A 27,883-nucleotide genomic window follows, 5' to 3' on the forward strand; every position below is an offset into this window, starting at 1 on the left:
GTGTGTTGGCATATAATGTTTCATAGTAATCTCTGATGATTGCTTGTATTTCTAAGGGATTGGTTGTAATAGATCCTTTTTCATTCATGATTTTGTCTATCTGGGTGCTCTCTCTTTTCTTTCTGAGGAGCCTGGCTAGAGGTTTATCAATTTTGTTTATTTTTTCAAAGAACCAACTCTTGGTTTCATTGATCTGCTCGACTGTTTTTTTGGATTCTGTATTGTTTATTTTTGCCCTGATCTTTATTATTTGTTTTCTTCTGCTGGGTTTGGGGTGCTCTTGCTGCTTCCCTTCTAGTTCCAGTAGATGCTCTGTTAAATTTTGAATTTGCGCTTTTTGTAGTTTGTTGAGATTGGCCTGGATTGCAATATACTTTCCTCTTAGGACTGTCTTTGCTGCATCTCAGAGATTTTGGACTGTTGTATTTTCATTTTCATTGGTTTCCATATATTTCTTAATTTCCTCTCTAATTGCCTGATTAGCCCAATCATTCTTTAGTAGGGTGGTTTTTAACCTCCACATTTTTGGAGGTTTTCCAGACTTTTTCCTGTGGTTAATTTCAAGTTTCATAGCATTGTGATCTGAAAGTGTGCATGGTATGATCTCTATTCGTTTATACTTATGGAGGGCTGCTTTATGCCCTAGTATGTGATCAATCTTGGAGAATGTGCCATGTGCACTCGAAAAGAAGGTGAATTTCCTATCTTCAGGATGCAGAGTTCTAAATATATCTATCAGTTCCATCTGTTCCAATGTGTCGTTCAGGTCCATTGTTTCTTTAGTGATTTTCTGTCTGGTTGATCTATCCATTGCTGTCAGTGGAGTATTAAAGTCCCCTGTATTTAGCACATTTTTGTCAATAAGATTGTTTCTTTCTGTGATTAATTGTTGGGACAGTGAGGTATGTGTCCCTTTACGTAGGTAGGATTTGGGACTCTGCGGGATGGAGGTGAGAACATTCAGTCACTAGCCGCTGTAGGCTCCCAGAGTCCAGGGACGCCTGGTCTCCTGGTAAGCAGTCCCCGATGTTCTCTTCGAGCCATCCCCCTGATGACTCACAGCCGACACACCGCACGGCGACCTCTTTCCAGGAACCAATGTAGTTTGCCCATGGGAGCAGCCCCTCTGCGCACAGCGAGCTTGCTTCCATCCTCTCCTCTTCTTCGGGACTATGTAGAGGTCTCCTGGGAAGAATGGGGACCCAGAGAGGAATAGTTTCTTCCCCAAATAGTGCCCTGAAATAAAAATCATTCTACAATCCATCCTTCAACCTCACCATAATAATGCGAGTTGCTGCCTACATTCATGGTGTTTGTATTCCAGAACATACTATTTTCTTATATGTGTTTATTCATACAATTATTCACCATAAATACATTAAATAGAAGTGAGGCTGTGGGACTTTCTAGGTAGGTAAGCAGGTGGGTATCTAAAGCCATGAGTCGTTAAGAATCAGAGAGTGATTTATAGTACAGATCCAAGAGTCAGGCTGCCTGTGTAAAACCCTGTTAGATTTCTTACTCCACATGACCTTGGAAAGTTAGCAAACAATGCTTTAGCCTTCTCAGGGAGAGTTGTTCCTTGTGGGAATGGAATGACAATCAGTAAGGGTTTGCAATGAGCTAGGGAAGTGTTTATTACAGAAAATGGAGGTTTGTGTTTGCTGTGGTCAATGGGAAAGCACGTTGCCATGCGGTGCTGTGGCAGGGCACCTCACTTTCTGGGCATCTGACAAGTCCCCCCTGCCCTGCAGTCCACCCGCCCAGGCACTCCGTCCTGGGGAGCTTTTGAGTTTAACTGGCAGTCGCTGGTGTGGACCTCCTCCAGCCTTTCCCTGTGCACCACATCACACCTTCCTTCCCTTACATAGGGCATCACCCCAAAAACCCATCCATCTTCTATACCATCGATCCTTGCCTCTGTCTGGTAAGTGGAAATCAATCAAACGCCCTTGATTCCCTTTCATAAATGAGTATTATATATATATATATGTATATATATATATATATACATATATATATATATATATATAGAGAGAGAGAGAGAGAGAGAGAGAGAGAGAGAGAGGGAGAGCATCTCCAATCCCTCACCTCCTGATCTCTCCCAAGGCTTTTAGCCCCACCTCCAAGGTCACACCAGTGACCTCCAACATGTTAACTTCCCTGGTGGAGTCTCCTTTCTTACCTCATTTGACACAGCTGACCACTTCCTTTCCTTGAAGCATGTCCTTCACTTGGCTCCCAGAACCCCTTGTTCTGTTGGTGTTTTGTTTGCTTTTAATGTTTATTTTATTTCTTTTGAGAGAGGGACAGAGAACGGGAATTGGGGAGGAGCAGAGAGAGAGAATCCCATGCCGGCTCCCTATGCTGACAGGGCCCAACATGGGGCTCAAACTCATGAACTGTGAGATCACAACCTGAGCCAAAATCAAGAGTCCAACACTTAACTGACTGAGCCACCCAGGTGCCTCTCTGCTGCTGTCCTTTGTTCCTCACCCATCATTCCTTCTTTGCTCCTAGTCGCTGACCTCACTGTTGCTGTTCTATAGGGCTGGGTCCCTGATCTGTCCTCTTCTCCGTCTATACTTCCATCCTTGGTGACCTGGGCTCATCCCATGGCTTTCTGTAGCTCTACATGCAGCCGACCGCCAGATTCACCCTTCCAGCCCAGGTGTGTTTTCTGAGCTTCAGACACCGACAGCCTAAGTTGACACCTCCCTTGGCTAGATCATACACCCTGCAGCCTCGAACTGTCAAAACCAGACTCTCACCCTTTTTCCAAGCCTGCTTCTCTTAGGGCTTTCCCTGTTTCGATCAACAGAAACTCTCTCCTTGTTCTTGAGATTGAAAATTTCAGAATCTTCCCTCCTACTTCTCTTACTCAAACCTCACATCCATCTTGCAGCAAGTCACACTCACCCTTCAGGACATATTCCCAGAACCACTGTTTGGTTTTACCTGCTCTGTCCAAGCCACATCTGCTCTTACCTGCATTACAGCAGTGACTTTAACTTGCTCCCACATTTTCCCTCTGCCCTCCTGGTGTCTGCTTTCTAAAAGCACACTGCTTAGGAGCGCCTGGGTGGCTCAGTTGGTTAAGTGTCTGGCTTTGGTTCAGGTCCTGGTCTCATGGTTCATGGGTTTGAGCCCCACATCAGGCTCTGTACTGAACACTTGCTCAGAGACTGGAGACTGCTTCAGATTCTGTCTCCCTCTCTCTCTGTGGCTGCCTCCCTGCATGCACTGTCTCTTAAAATAAATAAATGTAAAAATAAATAAATAAAAGCACACTGCTCAAAGCCTGCATGCACAGGTGCCTCTGCAGGCCTGTAGGCAATTTGCTCCCCTGCCACCTGCCACTTCCTGTCACCTCCTGTCAGACCTTGGCTAAAGTGTCATTCCCCCCTCCAATCACCTTTGTTCTGTGCTCCCACACTTCCTTGCCTAAGTTTTCTCCAAGCCCTTACCACAAATCAATGTGCTATAAACACACTTATTCCTTTGTCTTTCTCCACCAGTGTGTAAGGTATGGGAGCGCTGGGTTCATTTTGTTATTTGTGGGGGGTTTCGGTATATTTTGTCCACTACTAGATCTCCAGCAACTGTAACAGTGCCTGGCATACACGTGTTTTTATTAGTAATTTGCTGGAAGTAGGTGATGGTTTCAAAGAACTGGTGATTCTGCTGAAAACAGGACATTGGAATTCCATTTTGATGATAATGCTCAGATTACTTGAACTGTCTGAAACAATTTAAGAGTTTTGATTTCACCTGATCCGGTTGGTCCACTTATTTGCCTTAGTCTATTGAATGCCTTTGAGCAGAACTGGCCTGCATAATCTATCAGTCTCAGGAGAGTTAGTTAGATTAGTAAATGCTACCAAAAAAAAAAAAAAAAAAAGATGACAGAATTTTCCTGGCATTAGCCTGCCCCTCACAGCAAGATGATTCTGTTATTAAGTGGGGAGGGGTTAACTGCTGTCATTCTCAGCCCCTTGGTTTCCATTATAGAACTCACAGAGCAAAGGTGATCTCTTACCAACCTTGAAAATGGACTTTGTGGTTTGGGTTAATTTAAATAGATGTTCATGCTTTAAAGTAATGACTGAGAGGTGTGTGTCATCACCAGACATGGAATGAGTCCGAACCGCAGGCATCCCTCAGGGCTTGAAGTCACCCATTCAGAGGCTGCCAAGTCCCGGCTCAGAGGGTGCCCCAGTGAGCGTCATTTTCATTTCACAGAGACTTCAGAGAAAGTATTTAAAGTCTTCTCCCTCTTTCAAGACCATTAGATCTCTTTTATACCTCATATAATATATAGGTATAATATAGGTCACAATCTATGGGGGGATCTGTTATGGATTGGGTCAGTGAGGCAGGCACAAACCTGAGGCTTACTTGGGATTCCTGTGAAAGTGTACCAAAGTCTAACAAGTCAAACTGATACGGAAATATTAGTTACCTGACAAACATTTAGTGGTAACAGCATCTAAGATTCTTGGCTTTCCGCCTGAGGAAATGCATTTCGTAGAAAGAAAGAAGGCAGTCTATTCAGTTCAGGAATGGTATACACGTGGCACTAATGGAAGACAGGTTTCTCCCGAGAAGGAACTCTGTATGTTTCGCAACATCTAAAGACATAACTAATAGAAATATCTCCTGCAGAGGCTACAAAGCATGCCGTGCCGAAATGGCAGGTGATGAGGTGACACAGCGGTGTCCCCATGTCCCCTTTCCCTCCTTGGTGAGGGAGCACACCGCGTATGTGCCCGGTTACGTTGTTGTTTTTCTGTGGGTAGCGAGTGAGAGGCTGTCTCCTGAGCAATGAGTCCAATGACAATTTCCACATTACATCCTAACTTTATGTTTCTAATTTTGGACCTCCTTCCCCTCCCAGAGGAAGTTAGCCATGCCATAGCTTTGATGTCTGCTTTTGCCGCAAAACTCAACTGTTCACTTTCTGTCAGAAAAACCTAAAGCAGTGTTAGAATTTCTTAGGATTTGGAATTCTTTAAAAGCAAGTGAATTTGAAGTTCAAGTGTGGGCGGGTTCAGCTGTGACGTTTTTCTGGTAACAAGAAACCCTCCCTTTTACAACAGCAGCTGCTCTCAGGTAACCAGGGCCACAATCAGTACACCCACCCTTTTATTCACTGAGCTTAAAATCCAGAAACAATCTACTTTCTTTCAAAATCCAAATAAAAATGATTTTTGGATTTGGATTTGGATTTTCTACAGCAAAAGATGTGAAGAGATAGCACCTAACCAGGAATGTAAGCCACTGCACCACTGATCCCAGGAGAAATTTGTCTAGCAGGAGAGGACGTGACCTAAAGAAAAGGGGAGTCTTGTTCTTAAACCATGTGGGGACATCTTTTGACTCAGAAGCCCTACTTTTGTCCACTTGTCCCAACCAGGAAAATGCTGCTCAAAAAAATGATCAGATCGAGCCTGAGGATGACGGGCACCCATGTGCCCTATCCCTTTTTTTTTTTTTTCCATCTTCGAACCTCACCTCTGAGAATGTTCCTCTGATAAACATGACTCAGTGGGATAAAGACCATACAAATATTGTAAGGTCTTTATCAGAGGGATATTTATAATTATTTGCCAAAGACAAGAAAGTGAAGGATGTGAAATGTAGCTACTCCTACTAAAGACACACTTAGAAGCCTCTGGTCCAGAACAAAGCCTTAAAACTTGCCAGCAGATTCTTGATCCATTTTGGTTCTAGGTAACAGCTCTCAAGTGTTCTGTCGCCTAAGAAAGGGCTTCTCTAAACACATTGTCTAGCCATTCTCCCACCAGTTGTAATAAGAACAGACAGTAATAGAGTCGCACTTGCTACATATAAACCTATTCTAGATGGACAGGAAAAGTGTCGTAACCGACCTCAGTGTCGCGCTCGCTCCTTTACTGAGCCCTGCGTTGAGGCACCAATTGTCTTGTCCCCAGGGCAGCTTGTACCAGCAATCCGCAGTACCTGTTTCCTCGAGGGTCCTTTTCCTGAGGGAGGGAGAGAAAAAGGGGGCAGGAGAGGCAAAGAGTAAAGACAGAACTCACGGTTCTCCGATCAGGCAAAAGAGAGCGTTTATTCAAAGAACTGTTCTTTATATAGTCTTCAGGGGGGGAAAACAAGGCAAGCTGACCTAGGCAGGCTACAGAGTTGAATGCATATCAAAGAAGCACCCCGACTTTGCCTCAGCAATCTTGGGGGATGGAGAACTAACACTGAATACGGTTTTGATCTTTTGTGTGCCTTGGCCACTCACGTCTAGCTCAGCAAGACAGTCGCCAAAGTTATTTTGACCAGGAAATGGCAATTTCCAGCCTCCAGATGCAAATCTTGTTTACTGGCTCACTCAACGGAGTGATAATCCTTGCCTGAGGCAGACAGAAAACTTGGCGGGCCCGACAGAAAAGGCCCGCACAGGTGAGGTTATCAGCCTGAGACCCGCAGCTGCACTAACCCCTACTTCTGTTCATTTTTTCTTCTTACATCCTTGCTTTCCAATTAGCAAGTAATACTCTAGCAATTAACAATCACGCTCATGGATCTATTTCAAATCTTGTATTATACAAGAACCATCGATTTTAGCCTTTCCCCAGCTCCCTGCCCAGGCTGGAATACAATTTAGAAATTAAGAAAACAGTTAAGTCTGTGCACACAGAGTAATTCAAGTTGCAGCCAGGGTCATCCTGTGGTCTATGTGGCGCTTTGGTTCTGCAAACTGCAGCAAGGACGACCTGTGGGAATCTTGTTTCTGAAACAGTTGTCAGTGTAGCCAGGGGTGTCTGGGGACCAGAAGGTCAACGCATCTGCTTTTTAACACACAAATCCACGGAGTGACCATCTATAACCTAGTTCCTATTATATTTCTTAGGTGGTATCCTTGTGCAAATAGTACCACAATATAATTCCATTACTGTTGAAATATCCTTTGTAGAGGTTCCTGGGGGGCTCAGTCATTTAAGCTTCTGACTCTTGGTTTCAGCTCAGGTCATGATCTCACAATTTGTGAGCTCAAGCCCCATGTCAGGCTCTGTGCTGACAGTGCTGGGTCTTGGGATTCTCTCTCTCCCTCTCTCTGTGCCCCTCCCCTTCTTGCTGTCTCTCAAAAATAAATAAATAAACTTACAAATATCCTTTGTAGTTCAGTAAAAATAATCACTGTTAAAAATAATCTGATTTCCTAAACTTATTTGTTTAACCTCATATTTCATACATATTTTTAATGTTTTTATTTTTTTGACAGGGGAGGGAAACAGTGGTTGGGAGGCACAGAGAGAGAGGAAGACAGAGGAATGGAAACAGGCTTTGTTCTGACAACAGGGAGCCTGACATGGGACTCAAACTCACAAACTGTAAGATCATGACCTGAGCTGAGATCTGATACTTAACCAACTGAACCACCCAGTGCTCCATATTTTATGCATCTGCAGTGAGGTCATGTTCTGTTTCCCTATGCCTGGCCCGATAGTACAGAAGTGCTATAGACATGAATAAAGTATGTAACTCCTTCAGTTCCTCATCTACAAAGAGAGCCCCCTCCATAACCCCCCTCCCTGGGTCCCCTGACTGCCCTCCAGGTCACTTCAGTAGACACCTGCTCAAAGGTGCCAAGGCACAGGACAAGTTTTCTGAGGATGTCTTCTCTCCAGTTCAGCAATGTCCTCTTCTGAAGGGGCAGAAGAAAGGTTTTGTGCCCTCTCTCTGCAGTTATGTGATGTCTGCAAAGCCAGAGGAGCGTAAATCAGACTGAGAACCCAGTCAGGTACTGTGCATTCTCTGAAAGCGTCGGATAGACCCCCAGCCTCCACACTGTATCCTGGTAAAGAACAGCCGCAAGTCAGGATGATGCTGTCATCACAAACATGGTGTGTTCTAGCGCACAGGCTCTTAGAAATCCAGATTGATCCACCAAGCCCATGTAAATTTGGTAGTTATGAACTTCTGAGAGAAAGTTAATAACTTGGATGAGGAAAAGGAGGTCATAAAAAGAGAAGTGAGAATAGGGTGGAGACAAATCATCACTCTCCGTGTAGAATCTATAATGAAAAGGAAGCCACACATGGGGAAAAAAGTTCTCTAGCTGTTAAGTAATACAAAAAATAACCATAATACATCTGAATGCCCCTCCCAATTTTCTTCATTTTATTCCCTATTATTTATTAATCATTTAAAAAGGGAGAAAATGATTTAGTACTATTCAGTAGGCCTTACACACACATAGAGCCAAGGAAGTTTATGAAGTGGGAAGATAAATGCATCATTTTTATTATATGTACACAGAAAAAAAGTACTCATAACCTAATTTTGGGAGAATTCACTTAATATTCTAACAGAACCGCTCATCTCTGCAACCTTTTAGTGCCTAGTCCTCTTTCAAAGCCACTGTTATAAGCGCAGAAAAATTACTGATACCTGCTAACCCAGAAGTGAAGGTCAGTTTCAGTGTCATAACAGTGTTTATTTAAATCGGCGGTCCAACTGAAATGAAATATGATGGCAAATTAGTTTTGAGCCTCCATGACAGGTGAGCTATGTGCTCAGAAAAACAATCAGGGTAATTATTTGGTATAGTTGTCGATAAGAAAAGAAGCAGGCATTTGAGATATTGAGTTTTTCCCTCATCACCATTCTCTCTCCACTCCTGTGATTTGTATAAAAATGTGTGGGAAACCATAGGTTTCTGCTATTGTAGCTACAGCTGCAAATCCTAAGCAGCGTCTGTTATTGTGACCCTCTTGCATTGTTGTGCAGAAAGCTCAGTAGTATGGAAATGTGTGATGCCTTTTGAGCTTACCCAATCTTGCAGGGGACACATTTCTAAGGTAAAAACTATGGAACATGTTAATACAGCTCATTTTCCATTTGTTGGTTCCTATAATGATGTTTTAAAAACTACGGAATGACCATCTGAGCCAGATGACCAAGGTTTGTGTCGTCTGTGATAAGTCCTATCAATAGTATGTACCCTTGCTATCATGTGATGAAAAGAGCACTTTACTTCCTACCAAAAACTCATAACCCCAGCAAAGTCATGAGAAAATATCAGATGAGCCCCAGCTGAGAGACATTCCACGAAACACCTGACCAGTATATCTCCATAGGGGTCAAGGTTGTCACAAACACGGGAGGTCTGAGAAGCTATGGCAGCCACGGGGCCTCTGAAGAGATAGGGCACCTACATGTAATATGACAGCCGGGAAGGAATGCTAGAACAGAAGAGGGACATTAGGTAAAAGCTAAGGAAATTTGAATAAAATATGGATATCATTTTTTAAAAAAGATTTTTAAGCCCCACGCATTGCTTTAGCATTCAGTTGTACTGGCTGCAGCATAGAGCCATGCCCAGTTTGGCATCCAGACGACAGGTAACAAACGTGTGGCCTTTTCTGAGATTGAGTTCATTTGATAAATTCACCGTGACTATAACTAAGCAACCTCACATGACACAATTTTTGCTTCATTTTCATTTTTTCTACTTAATACTTTATCTACTAAGAAAAAGACTTCTAACTATTTAGGACTTGGGACGCAACCCCGTGATACCTGTCTGTAGACTATGTGACAAGTGTCTGCCACATACACATAACATTAACACTAGTTCCTTCCTAAAAACTTACATGTTGTCACCAGAGTCTGGTTTCTGGGCCACACAAGAGAGAAATGATGCAGGACTAAAACCCAAAGGCACAGGCAAGGTTTCATTGGGGTTCCAGCTCCAGCGGAAGGGAGGCACGGCACCGATGAGGCAGAGTCAAGAGGCCCCGCTTGACCTCAGGTGCCCACTCAGATCCAGTATGCTAATGATGGAGAGGAAAAAAATGCCTCATCCTGATTGGTTGCTCTGATTGGTTGACACCGGCAGACAATTCCAGCAGCTCATTGGTGTATTTTGGAGCCTGGTCCTCAGTTTTAAGTCCCTGTGCTCACATTTGGATCTAAACGGTGGCTGCTTTGGGGGTCTGCTGTGCTAGAGAAGGGGTTTAATGATAGGGGCCCAGGGAATGTGTCCCAGGTACACAGTGTTTTACACTGGGGCCTTGATCTGTCTCAATATGATTATTACCTTGGTAATTAACATCTGTATAGACTTACCTGTGCATTTTTTTAATGTTTGTTTATTTTTGGGACAGAGATCGAGTGTGAGCAGGGGAGGGGCAGAGAGTGAGGGAGACACAGAATCAAAAGCAGGCTCCAGGCTCTGAGCTCAAACCCACAAACCGTGAGATCATGACCTGAGCCGAAGTTGGCTGCTTACCCAACTGAGGCCCGCCCAGGCGCTCTTGTATAGACTTACCGAATAGACTTACCTATAAAACTTATTTTAAAATATTGTTGCCTGGCCCCATATCCCAAGGTTTTATCAACTCTGTTTTTAATTCAGCCATAATTCTGATATGAATCCTGGGTGGGAGGGAGCCTCAGGTCTACTACAGTCTGTGGGGCATTGCATTTATAGTTCTCTTCTGGACATCAAAACATATCTGACTTCTGCCTTGGCAATCCATTGGGGGATCTCCTATTTGTCTTGTTTGTATAATGAGAAGCCGAGAGCAAGACTCCCTTAAATGAAGGGCTCTGGTAGTATTTCCTGAAACAGTAGCTTCAGGAGACAGGGATTAGAGGACAGCTGGGTCCCCAAAGGAGGTAAAGGGAAGACATGGATACACGGGCTTCCTGCAAAGTGTCTGTCTCAGACATTTGGGATTCCAGAACCATTAAGCTGCAAGTGAGGCTCGTTGACCTGTCTAGTGCAAACCCTTCATTTTACAGAAAAGAGAAACTCTTGTTTAGTGTAGTGCTGGGCCGATCCCTGGCTACTTCCTTTACTGTATCCCTAGAGCCCTGGTCAGGGGCCATTGGCCGCAGTCTTCCTGCCACACACTGCATTTTACTGTCTTTACATTCTTTGACCCACTGTGCTCATGATCACATGTCCCCTGTCTCTTAAGTTCACACAGAATCCTTCAGGCACAAAGAGGAAATGTATGAATGAGAGAGTACACAGCAAAGGTTCTGAGTCCAGACATGAAAGCTGCGCCCTAGTGTTTATTTGAAACCTAATCCTTCTGTGCCCGGCACAGTCTTCCAGCTGATTCCTTTAAGATTGTGATTGAGACTAATTTTAAGGTTAATATTAAACTTTCCCTTATTTCTTTTGAGATTTTCAAGTGTATACTGAATATGATCTATAGGAAAAGTCTTGGGGTAGAAAAGAGATTTTTCTGTTTCAGGGGAAACAGAAATGTAGGTCATGGCAAATAGAGTCCCCAGGGAAATGGAATGAGTTTTGCCCTACTGAGTATTTTCTTGGGGGGGGCAACAAGATGAAAATTAGGGGTACTTCCCAGAGGCCTGAGTTATTGGAAAATAAAGGCAGAAGGGATGGTCATTTTTACCTATTTTGTTTTTCCTGCACCTCACCTCCTTAGGAAGCTATATTGTGCCATTCTGGACCACCCTGGTCTACCGTCATGAGCAAGAGACTCTAGTTGGGTTTCTAAGATGTACTTGTCAGAGAAGGAAATCACTCTGCAGTGAGATGATGAGAAAGAACTTCCTCAAACAACTAGTTTCCGGTGGCCATCCATTTACATGAAGGAAATATCTATTCTGGCACAAATAAAGTTTAGATTGCATGCCTGCCTTTGTTTGCAATCATCTGTATTTTCTAGAGCAGTATAATAATCATGGATATGTTAATTAACTTTCTGTTGTAGAGAAACAAATAGCACTAGTGGAAAAATCAATTCCTTTCTTCCCATTTTTTTTTGATGGCAGTATATATTTATTTAGGCCTTTATTTTAGCAAAAGAAAATTCATCTCAAACTAAGCGACAAGGATTTCAAAACTGAATAACTAAAAATCCATATTGGCCAACACATTTCGAGCTAACAGTGGGTGGCATATCCTCATTCATCCTTGGCAAATGCTGCTCTGATGTTTGAATGTTTAAAAAATTATCTTGTAGGCATTAACATGCACTCATTCTGGATCCTTTTATCTAACTGGAGCTCATCTGTGCATTGCCACATCATAGGCAAGAAAACGTAAGAGCTTAGCCACAGGAGTCACACTCTGGATGTGCAAATGTGTAATAAAATACCATAACACTTAAATATACTTTCAGTTTTATGCTTGTCTTTGTTTTTCCAGTATTAGGATATTACAAAAACTGCAAACGTAGAATTAGATTGTAAAGAGACCACAAGTTGAAATGCCTGGCCCATATGCCTGAGTCTTCGTGACCTTGGCTAAGTCACTTATCATCTCTGGGCTTAGTTTTTTATTTTTTAAAAATGCAAAGACAGGTTGGGTTAGGTGGGCTCCCAATAGTGTTGGTCCAGATTCTGAACCACTCCAGTATCTTCAAACTCTGAGATAAAAGTATCTCTAAGGCTGATTCTCTACTATCTTGTTTAAAAGGAAATTAAGTTTTTTGGCGCAGGTGTAAAATGTCATGATGTGAGACTCACACAGGCTTCTAGCTCCACTTCTGCTGTTTAATTACTGAAACCAACCAGTTATCAACCACTGGTCCACCCCATGGCAAATTAGAAGTAAAACTATTTGTTATCCCGTCTTCACAGAGAATCAAGGAGGATATATTAAATGAAAGAAATTTAGAGTTCTTGGAAGAAAGGTGCTTCCTAAATAGAGAATATTTGCATTACTATCATTCTTATTATACAGCAGATATGAGAAATGCAATTTTCCTGTGTATTCCTGTTGGCCGTGTCTCCTCAATGGAATGTGTGTGAAAAATAAGTGGAACTATTTAAGGACTAGACTATTCAAAAAAAGAAAAAAAAAGTCTCTGTTCCTGAAAACCACAATTTCTGAAATGTAGAGAGCAAACTAATGTTATCTCAGATTCCCTGAAGACGAGATTACACTTTCTGGAAAAAACTGACATAATGAAATAGTTGATATTCATTAAGTTACTTTTAAACTTTCTCCTTCTTCGAGTTTTTGCCTCTACTGGTGATGGAATAGCGACTCTAGTAGCAACCCTACCTGTGTGCCTTGTGGCCACATACACGAGACAGCATCCCTTTTGTTTAGGATTTTAAGAATAGGGTTTCTTTTTATATATATATAATAGTTTATTGTCAAATTCGTTTCCATATAACACCCAGTGCTTCTCCCCACAAGTGCCCCCCATCATGACCATCACCCCATCCCTCGCTCCCCCTCCCCTTTTAGTCCATGGTTCATCTTCAGTATTCAGTAGTCTCCCTTCATCTGTGTCCCCCACTCTTCTCCACTCTCTTTCCCCCTTCCTCTCCCCATGGTCCCCTGCCAGGTCTCTCTTGTTAGACCTATGAATGCAAACATATGGTATCTATCCTTCTCTGCCTGACTTATTTCACTTAGCATGACACCCTCAAGGTCCATCCACTTTGCTACAAATGGCCAGATTTCATTCTTCCTCATTGTCATATACTACTCCATTGTATATATATATATATATATATATACATCTTCTTGATCCATTCATCCGTTGATGGACATTTAGGCTCTTTCCATGATTTGGCTATTGTTGACAGTGCCGCTATGAACATTGGGGTACATGTGCTCCTATGCATCAGCACTTCTTTATCCCTTGGGTAAATCCCTAGCAGTGCTATTGCTGGGTCATAGGGGAGTTCTGTGGATAGTTTTTTGAGGAGCCTCCACACTGTTTTCCAGAGCGGCTGCACCAGTTTACATTGCCACCAACAGTGCAGGAGGGTGCCCGTTTCTCCACACCCTCGCCAGCATCTATAGTCTTTTGATTTGTTCATTTTAGCGACTCTGACCAGTGTGAGGTGGTATCTCAGTGTGGTTTTGATTTGAATTTCCCTGATGATGAATGACGCTGAGCATCGTTTCATGTGCCTGTTGGCCATCTGGATGTCCTCTTTGGAGAAGTGTCTATTCAGGTCTTCTGCCCATTTCTTCACTGGATCATTCATTTTTCGTGTATGTAGCTTAGTGAGCTCCTTCTTATGTTGACAGGGACTCTCGTAAAATGTTTATTTGAAAAGCATGATTCTTTCAAAAGGAAATAACTCCCTGTTCAAACCTGAAGCTATAAAATGGTTCAGTCTGTTTTCCAATGAAGTCAAAGGTTCCACTTTTAAAGTTTAGTTATCAATGAGACTTTTAATAAAGAATTAAATTAATAAGAGATGATTGATGGCTCGATTATAGATTTAATAAAGACTGTTCATTTGGGTTTTTTTGGTGGCTAAGCTTATTTAACTCCAAACATTTAAGAATCAGGGGAATAAGGACAGGTACCCACTGTTTTTACATATACAAATGTTGCACTGTAATAGAAGTTCAAACAACGGTTTGTGTTAAATGTGCAATGTCATTTGTCCACTTTCCAAATCTACTTTCTCTCTATAAAGCGACTATTCTGACTGAATATCTATTTATTTTATCAGACCTACAAATTACTCAGTGAACCAAACTTTCTGAAATCAGGAACTATTACTGCATAAATTCTGCATACCAAATTGTTTATTCAGTAGATAGCCAGCATTATATCTTGGTTATATCATAGACCAAGTATGCTTTTGTGCATAAGACTCACTTTCTGAAAGTTTTTATGCCCTTTTAAAATTATTTCTGTAGATATTTATAGATTGCAATCCTCTTTGTTCACATTATTTTTAAAAAATAAAATGATTCCTAGGCATTTACCTGGACATTTAAGTAAAGATTCTGACAAACTATAAAATTCATCTCTATTAAGTATATATTGGTCGATATTCCTAGAAAGGCCTAAATGGGGAAGAAATCAGGACTCGGAAGTACAAAGTCATTGGCAGAGCTACAAGTCATTAGCTTTTGTCAGTATGCTAGGGTGCTCTCGTTATTTTTAAGTCCAAAGTAGTCATTGTCTGACTGAATCTCATCTTAACTAGTGAAGTATGGAATAAGAAACTTATATCTAGGTGAGAGTCTGTGTTTACTGAAACATTTCATGTTTATAGATTTCCCAAGATGAGGGAAAATGAAACTCAATGAGAAACAAAATATACCTAATAGCAGTTGAACTCAGGCAAAGCCTTGGTAATTAATTTACATTTGGATTAGAAGATACTAAGACCTTATTAGGTTTTCCTTGGAGACACTTAGAGTAAACTTCTGAAGCAATGTGGATTATAGATGAGTGGAGCTAATGCAGACAGGGCCACATTAGCCTTTTGTTCTGCGGATTCATAATTATTGGCTTTTGTAACCCATCCAGATCTATGGTTATGTTTCTTTGAATCCTAGAGGCTTACTTTAAAAATGCGGGTAATATTGTTTGCTTTGGAAAATAATGCTGAGCTATTATTGTTGTCCTAATATCAAGATAAAGACAAAATTTTAAATTCCACACATTATTGTACTGGGTAGAATCCTTATATGTGGTTTCCGAGAGAGAGAGAGCGAGCGAGAGAGAGAGAGCGAACAAGCGAGAGAGAGAGCGAGATTGATTTATTTTTTTATAATGATAGGCAGCCATATCATAAGGTATAGAGCCCAATTCTGTTATTTTGAGATGATGACAAAACTGATTCGTGAGCATAAGGCAATGATGGAAAAACAAATGTGGTAAATAATGGAAGACCCTGGATTCTTACTCCATGGCTTTGTGGGAAGCTGGTAGTGCTGGAAGAGATGGGGAAATAAAAATGGTTATTATCTATTTCCTAAGGGAAGCGAACACAATACTATAAAGATAGGTAGTTTTGTATACATACAGAGAGAGGTTGAGATTCTTCTGTCCATTCTGTTTCTAGACTATGCATCTATGCCTTGGTCTCATCAGCTTTATACCTGCTGCTTTACATTTTCATTGCTTTTGGAACTTCCTTGGTGTATAGGCAGAAATGAAAGAAGAGGTGAACATGTAGGCAACTGTGTTCCTTTTTATCAGTTCTTTTTTTAAGAAAAAGTTTGGTACTTGACTATTTAATTAGTACCCTGTACAGATTAGCAGTTGTCTATGGATTCTAATCGCCCAGAGCCCCAGCTGAAAGTTACGGTCAAGACTGTTGGAGAAATGATACGTTATCTCTGTCTTCTTCACCCAACACAATTCATTTCTTGTTGTATAGTTATTTTTGTGCTGTAGGGGTTTATAAGCTCCCTGAAATATGCAAAAAAGGTATGTCACTATTTGTACTTTTCTGAGAAAAGAATGCATAGCTTTCACCCCATACTAAAATAACAACAACAATATCCTTTTGAAAACTTAGTATCTCAAACTAAGTTGAAGACCATTAGAAAAGAGACTTTGTATACTTTCGTAGATGTTAGGCAACCAAAAATGGAGAACTTTGCATCTTTCTGATAAGAATTTCCCCCTAGCTTTGGCAGTCATCACTTGCATAAACACTGCTGCACAGACAAGTTTTAGAACCATACAAAGCTGGACCTTGTTCTTTGGATCGGTATCCCATTAGGACCTGGGATTCCACACCAACCTCCTTCAGGCAAAATAAGTTTGATTAATAGAACAACCACCACTGACCTAACCAATTTATTTAGTCTCCTTTCCCACTCACACTTTTACCAACTCTTTAACAAGCAAGACAGAATTGATGGAATCAAATTGTCCTCAAACAATCCCTGAGTAAAAGAATGAAAATGTCTCTCCAAGTTATGAGCAAGAGTAGTTTCCTGAAGAAGCTAAATCATCTATAGTTTAACATTTTTTAATGTTTATTTTTTAGAGAGAGAGAGAGAATGTGAGTAGGGGAGGGACCGAGAGACGGGGAGACACAGAATCAGAAGCAGGCTCCAGGCTCTGAGCTGTCAGCACAGAGCCCGATGCAGGGCTCAAACCCACAAACCACGAAATCATGACCTGAGACAAAGTCAGATTCTTCACCAGCTGAGCCACCCAGGTGCCCCTATAGTTTAACTTTTTTACAGACATAACTTCTAATAGTGATTTCCATATTTAAAAAATTATTAATCCAAAAACTTATGAATTCAGAAAAGAACACAGGGTCTCTGTGATGAAGATGTAACTCTTGTTCATAAAGAGTAATCTGAGTGAAAATACATATAGAATATTAAACAAATAATATTTCCTTGGTGGGAAATGGAGAAGAAAACACTATGATAGCATTCCCATGTTGTTTGGCTTCCCTGAGAATCAGAACCTGGCATAAATAGAATGGAATAGGACATCAGGAACACATTATCCAAAGACCCCTCAAAATGTATGTCACCAGCCACTATATAAAACCACTCCACTAGGTATTATTTTAAAAAGTCACCAAGCCAGGTGCCTGGGTGGCTCAGTCAGTTGAGCATCTGACTTCGGCTCAGGTCATGTCACAGTTCGTGGGTTTGAGCCCCGTGTCAGGCTCTGTGCTGACAGCCAGCTCAGAGCCTGGAGCCTGCTTCAGATTCTGAGAGTTGGGGAGAGAGAGGGATGCAGAACTTGAGAGACTATTGAAAGCTGAGAATGAACTGAGGGTTGGGGGGGAGGGGGGAGGGGGGAAGACAGGTGGTGGTGATGGTGGAGGGCACTTGAGGGGAAGAGCACTGGGTGTTGTATGGAAAACAATTTGACAATAAAATATTATGGAAAAAAAAAAAGAAACAGATTCTGTGTGTCCCTCTCTCTTTCCCTTCCCTGCTCATGATCTGTCTCTCTCTGTCTCTCAAAAATAAATAAACATTTAAAAAATTTTTTTAAAAGTCACCAAGCAATATTAGCAAAGTAATTAGCAAAGATAAGCAAAGTATAATTATAGTGTTACCAATCTCTTTTAATTAAAACATGAACTATTTTATGTAATGGTAATTGTGCTTTCACTGTGTGGAACAGTGTATGTTTCAGTGGATTATAATGGCTAAAGAGAAAATACCTACTATTTTACATGAGATTTAATTTGTCCATCCTATTAATGAAAATACCATCAGTAATTAATCAGATAGTAAGTATAAACAGTGAAAGTCAAGAGGTTTTTGCTGTAGAAATGCCAACATGAAATAGCCATCTTAGGACTTCTGCATTCTTTGTTGTTGGTGTGTGTGTATGTGTTTTAGCAGTGTTGCCCCTTTTTTTTTTTTTTTAAGCTCTGTCAGCCATTACAGAACTAGTGGTCATTTCAATGGGTCTAGGATCCAAGGGCAGAGGGCAGACCACGTTGTGAGAGGCACCAACAGTCTGGACATGAATACATCACCCCCAGACTCATCAGGCAGCCACTGATTTCCAAGGACCGTTTTAATCCACCTCAAAATGCTCCTATGGTTTCTGCAGTTCCTGAGGCTTCTCAGTTGGAGCTGTAGTCCTCACCTCTTGCTGGGTATCAGAATCACTGAGGAGGCTTTAACAAAAATACAGATATTTGGGGCCTATGTCCACAGATTTCTGATTCACTCAGTCTGTGATAGGACCCAAATTAAGTGGTTTCTGACAGGTACCAGAAGGTCCCAGTGTGCAATAAAGGGCTGAAGGTCACCTGTGCAGATGTGTCACCAGCCTAACTTTACAGAGCCCAAGTGTCAGAGTTCAGGAGTATCTTCAGGAGCTGTGAGAGCACCACACTGTAAATATATCAAATGGCATCAAAATAGTCTGAGTTTATTCTCTTCGTATCTGAGGTAGAAATCCAGCAGGCACATAGGATATTATTCAAAAAGAGTCTCATTAAGAATCCGACTATCTGGACTGCCAGGAAATGCCTGACCACATAGAAACTATCCCAGGGTCTGGTCCCAACAGATGTCCTTGTAAAGCACCTGCTGTAGTGAACTCTGCCCTTTACATGGGAGGGAGTTGTAGTTTTCCAGAAGAAGTGGGCCTGTTGGAATGCTAGAAATGCCCATTTGCTGCTTATGTCTATTATTATGTCTAGTAAACCATCCTTTGGACTGTGAAGTGGATGTCCTGGTTGTGTAGATAATGAGAGAAGTCTGCTGATGCCGTCAGGATTGGCCAGAGGCCTGGTCTGTAGGGGTTTTTTAGAGGGACTTGAGTTCACATAACCAGTCAGTCATAAAACCCAGGTTGTGTCTCCAGAGTCTGTCAAGAATGGTTCAAATCTGGGACTGTGGTTGTAGATTGGAGAACATTAAAATGTCGCCTAGAAATGTCACATTCCTCCTAATGTGGAGAGTCTTAATGCATGTTCCATTACAAAGGAATAGCTAACGTGTTACATGGCTTAACGCCAAACATGTCTTTGGGTGGCTGTGTCCGAAAACTGACCTAAACGAGCAGTGTCCATGTCATCGTCTCAAAGGTATATCATCATGTCTATCTATAGTATGGACGCAATCAGGTACCGCCTGGCCGAAGGTCACGGGTTACGCATAGCTATGCAAATGCTTGATTTCTGAGACAGCTGAATTAGTCCCTGACCTGACATCAGTGAGACATTAGTGACATTACTGTTATGCCTTCCTGCCCTTTCTAAAAATAGCAGGGCCTTTAACAAGATATTTTGGGCGTCTCATCAGGGGAGGCTTATTCTGGCCACTCGCATGGGTCAGATCTGCTCGGGACAGTTAGACTTTGGGAGCACAGCCCTCGAGTCTCCTCTCTTATGAGGAACTGGCAAAGATAAAGGCACTGGGGACTCCCGGCTGAGAGGCCGTGGGGACACATGAACGGAGGAGGAAGATAATTTTTAGGAATGTAAATGTGCTTCCGAGACCCTCCGTTTCAGACATTTGCACCCCTGTCCTCAGCATTCCGGATCTGTTTTCACACCCTGGCTGTGATGTGGCTCCAGAGACCCGGGTGATCTTGCCGCTCTCAGTAAATGCTTACGGGAGCCCCTGGCAGCCAGTGGACAGGGGCACCTAATGAGGAACTGCCACCCCACAGCGGGACGGCTGAAACAGAACCCAGCAAAACAAAAAATTCCAAAGCAAAGACAAAACAGAACCACCCCATCCATCCGTGCCCACAGGAAGACGTGCAGGAAAGCGCTACGATGTGACTTTGAGCTGGTGACTGGATTGATCGGTCACATGACGGGCAGGCACCAGGGCGCTGGTCTCCTTCTCCTCTGACCAGCAAGTGCAGATCTTGGTTATTCTGCCCACTGGGACCAAAAATCTTAACGATGGTGAGGACACACAGACTCTAAGAGCAAAGATGGATTCTGAGCAGGTAAAGCCTGTGCCAGGGTCCTGTCCTCCCGGGGCGGTCGCGTGCAGCTCTCGTGTTTGCGCCTCTAAGAAATTTCCGTTTTTTCGCATCAAAAAATCCAGATACGAAGCCGAAGCTGCTTTCTTCGCCAACCTGAAGCTGTCTGACTTCAACATCATCGACACCCTTGGAGTTGGGGGCTTCGGACGAGTGGAGCTGGTAGGTGACTGCTCTTTACGTGCTCCTGGGAGCCCTGTCTCTCCTGTGTCTGTTCTCCTCCATTAAGATCTGTCTTTGCTCTGCTCTCCCCTCATTAATTATGGCTGTTCCCGAGTCACGACCACATGCATTCATGTCAGCACATCCGAAGGTGCAGCTGTATGTGATGTAGCCGTAAACTAGCAATGAAGTCAACAATCCACTTTTTTAGAAAAACCTGTTCCTAGGAAATGAAAGTTAAACATGTTAACCTACTGAGGAGCCATAAAGCGCTTTTTACCCAGCTAATTTGTATGACCTCTACTCCCTTAGTTCTGAGCGGGGCTCACAGACCTAGTCATGTGCTCTACAGCCTTTGTTAATGTGTACATTCAAATACAGAGGATAGCATTTTATGTGTAGATATATACGCAATATGATACACATATAATACATTGTATATGTTTCATTTCCTTTATGTATATTTAAATTTACATTTTAATTATTATAGATAGGGTCCATGATTGAGCACTGCTTGGAACCAAGGAAGGAAATCAATGAGTAAACTCTATCAATCATCTATCTAATTAAAGATCTTTACCACTGCTTTAAGATTTTAAAAATCACATAAATGTAGTAATTCTGTGTTTCTGTGTTTGCGAGCACCTAAAAGACAGTGATTCTGTTCTATAGAATCATATTAGGTAACACGGTTTGAATATTTCACACCCATGTCTGTCACACAGGTAAGTGTTGGGATGATGAGGACATGTCGGAGCAGGTGTATTCATTAAACACGTTGCATGAATGTGGTGTGAATTGAGTGGACCGCGTACTCTGTTGTGCCTTTGAAGTACACATTTAAGAACTGGCATATTACAACATAAACCAGAAGGGAAAAAAGGTATACTGGTGACGGAGTTGCTGCATTCCAAGACCATATGGATACAAAGCCTCTTTGGGAAGGCAGATGGATTTCACCTCTCTGCTGAACAAGGAGGAGGCCCTGACACGCACACCAGTACAGTATGTTAGCAACGCCCTGGGCAGTGCAGTAAACAGTGCCTGTTGCCATCAGTGGACCAGAAGTCCCCTCCATAAAAGTACACTGACCCAGCGCTGCCTCTGGTATTTGTCCATTTCTGCTGCAGTTGGAATTTCTGGCTTTGACAGGCAGGAAAAATATTATTTACTTAAACATTAGACGAGATAACTTTCGAGCCATAATGTGTTTCATTGAACTTGCATTATACTTCCATTAACACTGGTTGGAGACACCACGGTTACACGGCTCCTGATCTGACTGTTGATTCATGGTGCGATTTTAGGTGACGGGAATACAAACTAAGGGCCTAGGAAAACTTGTCTTTCTGAATTCTGCTGGTTAATGCAGCCATAGATTTCTTTTTCAAGAACTTTGATTTTGCGACAAAATCTAACCATTCACAGAGCTAGTGACGATTTATTACCGGTGTTCTATTTTATTGGGGGTATTGGGACATATAAACAGGTCAGCGGGTAGACTCCCTAACAGGAAGAGCTTATGGTCTGGCGTGTTTATTTACCGAGATGCACATGTCTCAGCCCCTTTCTGAATGAGGCACTGTACAGGACAGGACTCCCTAGAGTTTGATTTTCTGACTTGTTCTTAAATACAGTTTTTTAGACTATGGATAATCAAATTGTTGTTTTAGTTGACCAAGAAAATCTACATTACAAATTTGTGGACTCCCGAAGGTCTGAGAATTTCAAGTTGGGAAATTTTAAGTTACCAGTGAGATATTTTCAGAAATATAGGATTTTACTTAGGATTTTTGAAATACGGAACATTGTTCATAGACACTGAAACCACTTTAAGCTAAACAATTAAATGCCAAGATGACAGTAGAAAACCTCTAGAAAGCTCCCTCAAAAATGTTTGAGGAAGCACAAACAATGAACCAGAAAATGAGGGAAGGTACACACACACACACACACACACACACACACACACACACACATACACACACGCATACAAAATCAGCATCCCAGAAAAGATAGTCAAGTGTAATTCAGCCTGGTTTTCTTCTCATGGGTAATTATATTTCACTCTTCTGCACAGATGTTATGAAAACCATAACCTCAGGAATTAAGTTTAGTTGGAGCCCAGTTTATTAAAATGTTAGATATGCCCATAAACAATAAACCCATCACAGGCCCGTAGGCACAACCACGGACATTAGAAAAGAGGCACATGTTTTTAACCTCTGAATGACATGATCATCTTGTGTGATTTCCCCCCAAAATACCGTGTGAACCTCTGAATACCCAGACTGCAGTGTGGCCGAGCCACTCGGGCGGTCGCCGTCTCCCTGTCATCTGCTGCCTACTCACCGCCTGGCTCTGTTAGTCACTGGGTACGGAAAATAGTCTTCTCTGTGCGTGCTCAGTTTGTGCATGTATTCAGCGAAGCCAGAATTACGAGTTTGGCCTCGATGCTTTCACTGTAATTACACCCACTTTTGTCATAGCGTGTGGTGAATCACCGGGAACCCTGGCTCAGGAGACAGGAGTGAATCTTTAGAGAAGTACTCCCACCATTCACATTTAGGAGGAGAAGGCAGGGCCCTGTCCTGTTGTGATTATGGGACTCTTCCCTCTGTCCTGAGAAGGATGTCTGCAAGAAAACTGTATCAGTATTACAGAGCGATGTGTGTAAGCAGCACCACGTTCAGATGCATTGATTTCACCTTGGTGTGTACACAGTACTGTACTGAGCATGGGAAGTGGGTATCTTGAACCTACCAGTCATCAGTTCAGCAGTGGTGTTGATCAGGTAAGTAACAAGATAAAAAATATACCACAGTACACTTTAATTTCATGATTAGTACTTAAAAATTTTTCCAGGTATAGATTATAAAACTAGAAACTCTTAAATTGAGTATAAAGGATAAAATTTGAATTTTTGAACCCCATTTCCTGGTGGAACTAACTTAGGAGTTTCCTTATTTGATACACAGATTAGGTTCATGTTATTTTGCATCATGACACACTCTTCAAAGCGTTAGCATTTCTTAATTTTTATTATTTACATGAATTTAGATGCAGGAGGAGATTTCAGGCAGGAGAATTGCTAAATAGTTTATTGCCAACTTTTGTAGAGCAGAACATAATTTTGGCGCATAACAGAAACTTGAGTATTTGTTCAGTGGTGAGGCCAGAAGCTTGAAGACTCTTATGTGAATGAGAATTCTGCTCGAAAGCTATTAAGTCTTTTTTATAAATACTTTTAGCATAACTGATTTTAATGAGTTGAATATCAGACGTGTCCCATTCCCAGCTATTACCTTTGGGAAGTCATCCGTCTGCTTTCCTTTCAGTTATCTGGCAGAAACCAGATTTCCTGACCATTTTTTTTTTATTTTGAAGAATGGGCCTTCTCATTTGTTCATTGCTGCCTGTTTATCTTCCAGAAGACACATTCCATTTTTAAGTTCTTTCAGCAAAAAAAACCCTGCTTTTTTATCAATGATTTACTCATTAAAGCAGTAGGGTCTGCTGGAAGATACCTCAGTAATCCTCTTAGTTTACAAGGTATGACTTCAAAATGAGGAGAATGATTATACAATCACAGATGAAAATTATTCCCATTGCTCTATGGTCATATTCCTAATTTACTCTACTTTTCCTCTTGTCAGAGGAGGTGCTGGCTTTTCAGAAGAGATCTGCACAAATGGGACTTTGTAACCTGGCAATGCTGATGTGTTTGCTTTGGATAGTAGATATTTAATCTTTGTCTGCAGCAATTCAGTGCCTCCAAAAGTGGATAAAATACAGGGACACAGACATGGAAGATATCATCTCTATCTTTTTGGATTGTTTTCTTTGTCTTTTATTCCATATTTATGCAGCAAGCTGTCTTCTGGGACATACAAAGTCTGAGGTAAAATAGCTATTGCCTCTAGGGACTCCGTTTACTGGCAAGGACAGTCATGGGAACGAATAAATAATCCAATAACCAAAGTATGAGCAGCCTTTGGTCGGTGCTCGGAAGAGCAAGACATCTTGGAGGAGGTGGCTTTTATAAGACAGAAAAAGATTTACGGCATCTAAGTAAGGAACCCAAAGCTTTTCAGTACACTTCTATAAAATGAAGTCAGCGCAAGGTTATTGACAAACTGATGTTTGTAAATTTTCTTAATGAATATTACTTCCTTACTAAAAGAATCAAGCCTTCCATTTGAACGCTGCTTTGTGATCTTCAAATTGGTCCACATCTGGTATGTAATTTTACCTTTATGAGGCATGATCTGCTTTTACTAGAAGGAAGTCAGGATTAATGCGTAGAGGGAGTCTGAGGCCCTACAGTAAGTAAAAGGGCTGCTGTGATTGCCCAGAATTACCGATCTGGTTTTTAACTTGAAGCTTTTTCTATCATTCTGGCTTCTCAAAATATTTAGATTCTTATCACACCAACAGCAGCCGCCACGATGAAAATGAACCAGTGTTGTCCCGTGGGCACCTTTGTTCTAAAAAGAAAAAAAGAATTCTTCTAGAATTACAGAACCTGTAATAGACATAATGTACAATAGATGGTGTGATCATCCACTGTTCACAGCTGCTTTTGTCAAACCTTCAGAATCTCTTCCTTCTCTGAATCTTTACTGTTCTTACTTCAGGGGTTAAAATGTCTCTGGAGAAACAAAGAATCAGACCCTCTGGATTCAGATTTTAGCAGCTGTTTACACTCAGTCATTTCCTCAGGAGTCACTAACTCCCGAGCCTCAGTTTCCCCAGCTCCAGAATGAGGATAATAGTAGGATATGACCCACACAAGGTCCCAAAGATTAAATGAGTTAAAGCCCCCAAATAGTGTCTCACATCGTAGGTCAGTAAGTGTTGCGGTGTTGCTGCTGTCATATTATGATGAAAATATGCTAATGACAACTCTTTATCATTCCCAGCTATACTCCCAGGAAAAGAAGGGGATGGAATAATTTTACTCTTTCTTTCTGCCCTTGCTCTGCTGAGTCCCGACAGGACAAACATTTCTCAGCTGTAAGAAAGAGCCCGAGGTCTTCAAATGACCCCAGTAATAGCTTCTGTCAAGTCCCCCCAAACCACTACAGCTCCTTACTTTTGGATCAGTCATGAGCGGAGGCGGGAGATGATTTCCAGTCTTGCTCGTGCTGAGCCTTCGCAAACCTGAAGCCACCTGCTCTTATTTATCCACTTCTCTTCTCAGTGGTAAAGCCCCAGCTCGTAACCTCTCCATAGGGAACAGTTTTTGGTGCAGCTGCCGAACGAATCCTATCCCGTTTCTCCACAGACTTCTTAAACCAGACAACCCTGACTGGGCCTAATGGGGGTCTGGCTTTTGCCAAATGGACCATACAGGTCACCTCTCCACTCCTCTGTGACCCAACAGCAGGAGGGGGCAATGTGGCAGGAAGTTGCAGGACATGCCCCACATGGGTCACAGGTCCATACGGGAGCCAGGGCCCTCTTGTGGCCTTTTTGCTAGCTGCTTGGCACCAGGCCAGGCCTGGGGGACTGTGTCAACCAGGGCAAAACGAATGGTGCCCGGGAGATGATTAAGCAAGAAATTAGGTGATAAATCCATTGCTCAGTCAGCAGAGTTCTGTTTCATCCTTACGAAAGGTGAACAGCTCGACTCCAAAGGGAAACCCCACATTAGATGAAAACATTTCAAGAGCTTCCTGACTGCCAAGCCACGTGGCACTGAAATAGAATAGCTGTGGGATCGCCAGGTGGCACTGACACTTGAGGCTGCAGTGATTTACTGCGAGGATGCCAGGGGGAACCCTCGTACCCTCAGTGACCTGAGTGAGCGGGGACTCTGCACTCCATGAAAACTCACAGTCTGCCTCATTTTCCTGCAGCCCTTCCCCTCTCCCGTACTGGAGCTGGTTTATTATTAAAGAGCTCATCCTCATGGTAGGCTAATTCCTCAAAAAGATATAAGCGGAAACACATGATTTATTGTGAAAAATGGCATTGATTTCTAAGAAAATTAGTCATTCAGCTAGCTAATAAAAACCCGATTCAGTAAACACAAATTGAGCAGAACACGTGCAGTCACAATGTCCTGCATCTCCCAAGACGGCCAACGACAGTCTCCCACATAGTGGAGTCTGTCTCTATTTGGATGTCATGCCAGTAAAGATGTGCAGTACTTCGCCCTGTCACTGCAGAATATACTTGGTACAATGGGTGTGACACACTTCATTCCACCCAGCACCTGCAAAGAATCACTTGCTTACATATCTTCTGAGATTATCGAGTTTATATGCTATCTGTAGAAATGAATATTTCTCATTAAAAGGATTTTAAATCAGTGCCCCAGAGCAAAGTAAAATGTTTTGGTTCTCCTCCAAAACTGTGTGCTAGTCTACAAAGATCCATGGAAATCTAGAAAGCACTAGGCCTGTCTTTCCAAGGGTTAAGATCTTGGTGAGGAGAGAGAATATCCAAAAGTTAACATTTCAGTCACACTTGCCTTTATGTTTTCTGTGACATACTTTTGCTTTTATTTTTTTTTAACCTGATGAATTTATGGGCACATGACAGTCAGCAAAGATTTATCTATTCTACAATCCCTGAATATTTTCAAGGGGAGAGAGAAATAGCAGAAGTGATTTCTGCCCTTAAGGAATTTCTGCCTCCTTGTAAATAATAAGACTAACACAAATGAAAAGTAACCAATGAAATCCTTTAGTACCATATTAATTTCTAAATTATGCAGAAAGGTTCTCAGTATTTCAGAATCTAGGAGACCATTTGGAGCTGATTGGGTAGAAGAAGCCCCGAGAAAACAGACTCGAGCCAGGACTTAGGGACTAGGTTGGGATTCAAATGAACAGCTGGGGAAAGGCCATTCGAGGCAAAGGTTACAACACAGAGGGCCACGTGTCCCCACAGGCCACAGAAGCCAGTGGCAGACTCACCCAGGGGTGGTGTGAAGGGAGTGGTGAGAGGTGCCCATAGCCCGTCGGTGGGTGATTGCTGTGTTCTGTTCTTACAGGAGGTTAGATGTGAAAGCGCTGGACACTTTTGGACATGAGGTCAAGTTGCTGAAAGCATAAAACACGGACTCCGCTCTCAGCTAGCACCTGTGAATAAAAGAATACACTATAAAGTGACTCGGCAGGCTATTTTTAGGTGGGGCCACTTCCAAAATTAAACATTGTCATTTTTCTTCTGAATATGGTAGTTTGCTTTGTCCCAAGATGCAGCTTGTGTCCCTGACAATCTCACATCAACACTTCCAAAGAGCAATCCCATTCATGAGAAGGAAAACCCTTCCCTTTGTATATGTTAGTAATTTTGACAGTAATCATGCCCTTTAATTGAAGTGGTTGATCTTGTTTTGCGGGAAAAAAGGAAAAAGTATGTTTCAGTGTAGTTCATCAACTGTACACATTTAATTTATTGCTAATTCATACTTGTCCCTCATTGATATCCTCCATTGCCCTTTACATACACAACAATTTGGCTTCAATATTGAGCGCTGAGATCAGGAGCTTTTGGGGGGCCGGATGGCTTGGTTCTTGGCCCCTGATGCTAGCCGG

The 27,883-nt window shown here is 42.1% G+C and overlaps 1 protein-coding gene and 1 long non-coding RNA gene across 3 annotated transcripts in view; both read left to right on the forward strand.

Moving 5' to 3' along the window:
* The window catches only part of PRKG1 (protein kinase cGMP-dependent 1), a 1,238,870-nt gene that overhangs the window by 1,178,965 nt on the left and 32,022 nt on the right, over positions 1–27,883 (forward strand). For both annotated transcript variants that reach the window (XM_029931713.1, XM_029931712.1), the window contains exon 10: positions 20,237–20,333. In XM_029931713.1, coding sequence (XP_029787573.1) covers positions 20,237–20,333 — 97 coding nt within the window. The remainder of the gene's footprint in view (positions 1–20,236; positions 20,334–27,883) is intronic.
* Positions 24,182–27,468, forward strand: LOC115285425. Its single transcript, XR_003905525.1, has 3 exons — positions 24,182–24,234; positions 26,195–26,249; positions 27,337–27,468. It is a non-coding gene; the product is annotated as an uncharacterized LOC115285425 (long non-coding RNA).

Source organism: Suricata suricatta, chromosome 2, assembly GCF_006229205.1.
Source record: "Suricata suricatta isolate VVHF042 chromosome 2, meerkat_22Aug2017_6uvM2_HiC, whole genome shotgun sequence".
Lineage (NCBI taxonomy): Eukaryota > Metazoa > Chordata > Mammalia > Carnivora > Herpestidae > Suricata > Suricata suricatta.